This window comes from Sinocyclocheilus grahami, unplaced genomic scaffold (genome assembly GCF_001515645.1).
Source record: "Sinocyclocheilus grahami isolate Dianchi unplaced genomic scaffold, SAMN03320097.WGS_v1.1 scaffold5250.1, whole genome shotgun sequence".
Lineage (NCBI taxonomy): Eukaryota > Metazoa > Chordata > Actinopteri > Cypriniformes > Cyprinidae > Sinocyclocheilus > Sinocyclocheilus grahami.
Window position 1 is genome coordinate 2,990 of NW_015509993.1, and position 2,653 is coordinate 5,642.

Sequence of the window (2,653 nt, forward strand, 5' to 3'; positions counted from 1 at the left end):
AAAAAAATACATCTAGTTTATTTAGAGCACATACTATAACAATATAAAACAGCTGTTAGCAAAGATTTTTAACATGTCAAAGCTGTTTTTATCTCATCCATTCAAGTATATTGTCTGTAAAATTCAATAAATAGTTACTTGGTAATGTACTCCAGAACAAATTAGTTAAACAAAGCTACACCACTGAGTATATGCAGTTATTCAGTTGGAAAAATCTTGTCAGATATCAAGGAATTAAACCTAAAGAAAAAATAGGAAGGATAACAGAACGAAAGGAGGATGAAGACATTTAGGCTGAAGATTTGCTTGTGTGTGTGTGTTTTGTTTTTTTGCACACAAAAAAAAAAAGTACCGCCATAACATCCTGCACAGAAAATGACTATAATGAGCACTACTGCCAGATCAGTTTTGATTTTTTTTTTCTTTTTTTCAGTTTTCAATTTTAACATAACATTTCAGTTTTAGCTATAGAGACAAATTAAGATATTGACAGTCATTCCAACAAGTTAAGTTAACTTTATTAAATCCACAATGGGCAATTAAAGTAGGGTAGTAGCATCATATAACAAACTCAATACAAACATAAGGTATCACATAGACAATACAAAAAGATAAGTAAAAACACAGCCCAGCATGCTTCATAATAAATGCCATATATAAACAATAAAATAAAATAAAAACACACCTTACTAAAAAAAATGAATGTAATTCTTCATAGAATGTAGGCTATACAGTCACAAACATATTGATGTACACACAGAGACATTACCACCAACTATTTAACGAAAACTTATGTAGCAGTTATTATTTACTTAGATACACTTTCTTGAAACTCTTCTGGTGGATTGCATTCCTGTACAGTTGCTTTACGTCCGCGCAAATAACGCACAAGTACTAACAGAGCAAAACCAGCCACTACTAGGAATATTATCAGCCCAGCATACTCTCCTGGGGTCGACAGTGCCCCTCTTGACGGTGTTGTGAATACTTGACCATTATATAGAATAGGAGCAAGAGTGCATTCAGTTCCATTAACGAGGATGAACGGCTCGTAGCAAGCGCATCTATAAGTTCCTATCGTATTTAGGCACAAGTGTGCGCAGCCGTGATTTGATTCACATTCATCAATATCTTCGCAGGTTTGGTCGTTTCTAACAAAACCAGCCGGGCACCAACACGCCGTTTGAGAGGGGGTCCCTCTCAAACATAACGCTTCACAAACTCTCGTTGCGCAATAGAAATCACAGCGGCGTGGATCTCGTGCATTTGGACGGAATCGTTCCATACACGAACACCTATATCCGGTTTCCAAAGGAGTACATTTATGTTCACAGGGTGCAAACATACACTGCGCATTATCCAGAACGACCACATTTCCTTTGCAAAGATCCCCTTGAGAGTCCTCGCACAAAAACCCATCCAATTTGTCCGTGCATGGTCTCGGCGTCTGCATCCCGTCGCTGGAGACAGACACGCAGAGTGGGACGCACGACGTTTCTTCGGTCTCCAAGAATTCCGTGATCCGTTCGCGTAATGTGCTCGTATTTCTTAAACACGTGTCGCTTGGGAGATAGAGTCCGGTCCAAAAGTGTCCGATCAGGTTATTAAGGAGATAGCCGACAACTTCATCTGATGCATTCGACTGGATACATAACTGACCACCCCGTTCTCTGCAATTCTGTTGAGCCGTTTGAAAGTCCACTGGCATTTGGTAAATGTTTGCACAGTGTTTTAGATTTCTTGAACAAGCACAGCTATATACCGTTCCAGCGCACGACGAAATTATCACGATGAACAAAATCGTATGTTTATGATAATCCATCCTATTTTGATTTCAAGGGGTAGCTACAGCAACTTAAGCTGCATGAGGATGTGTTCAAAGCTTTAAATATTTCTATCTTTTGAAACCCCATTCCGGAGATAAAGGTAAACATAGAAAGGAAACCCCGCCTGAGGGGGCCAAGAAATACCCCAGAGTGACTGGTCACAGTTTGTTTTGATAAATGCAATGCACGCACTGCCCGCTCTCTGAAATGCATGATCTTGGCGAAAATGACTCATGAATAGTAGCTATTTCAAATGGTTGTGGTCCCAAGAGTTTAACGTTCACTGTTAATCATTCATTCTTTCTTCACTCATTCATTCAAGCACATTAAAAGCGTATTCAATTCCTTTGCTGAACGAGCAGCCATGACCCAGTGAGTTCAGTTTCAACCCTAATTAAACACATCAGAACCAGCTAATCAAGGTTTTTATGATTAGTTGATTATTAGGTTACATGCAGGTGGGTTTGGTTAGGGTTAAAAACTCTGCTTCAACAAATCTTTAGATCGACACAAACTTCAATGAAGCTTTATTTATTCTACCAAAATGTACAGAGGTAATTTTTTTTTACAACAATAGTAGCCTACATCGTGAATCAAAAAGAAGAAAAAAACAAACTTAAATATAAGATTACGTTTAGTGAAGTTTGTGAACAGGTCTACAGCTGTGTCGTTTCATTTAAAGGGGGAGAGTGGGCTATATTGTCCCAATTTACTCCAATGAATAGGCATATATCTCAGAAAAGGTTCATTAAAAAAAGGAAAAGTTTATTTCTATGTACCTTGCATTCTACAGACTGTAACATTCCACCATTATTCCATTACCAGAA

At 38.1% G+C, this 2,653-nt stretch overlaps 1 protein-coding gene across 1 annotated transcript; it reads right to left on the bottom strand.

Moving 5' to 3' along the window:
• Positions 1-655: 655 nt before the first annotated feature.
• Positions 656-2,647, bottom strand: LOC107577146 (signal peptide, CUB and EGF-like domain-containing protein 2). Its single transcript, XM_016263255.1, has one exon. It carries the CDS (start codon positions 1,820-1,822, stop codon positions 809-811), a length of 1,014 nt encoding a protein of 337 aa, XP_016118741.1. The 5' UTR covers positions 1,823-2,647; the 3' UTR covers positions 656-808.
• Positions 2,648-2,653: the final 6 nt, after the last annotated feature.

Bases quoted from the DNA above. Each gene is read 5' to 3' on its own strand.
- LOC107577146 (XM_016263255.1), bottom strand. From the start codon at position 1,822: ATGGATTATCATAAACATACGATTTTGTTCATCGTGATAATTTCGTCG.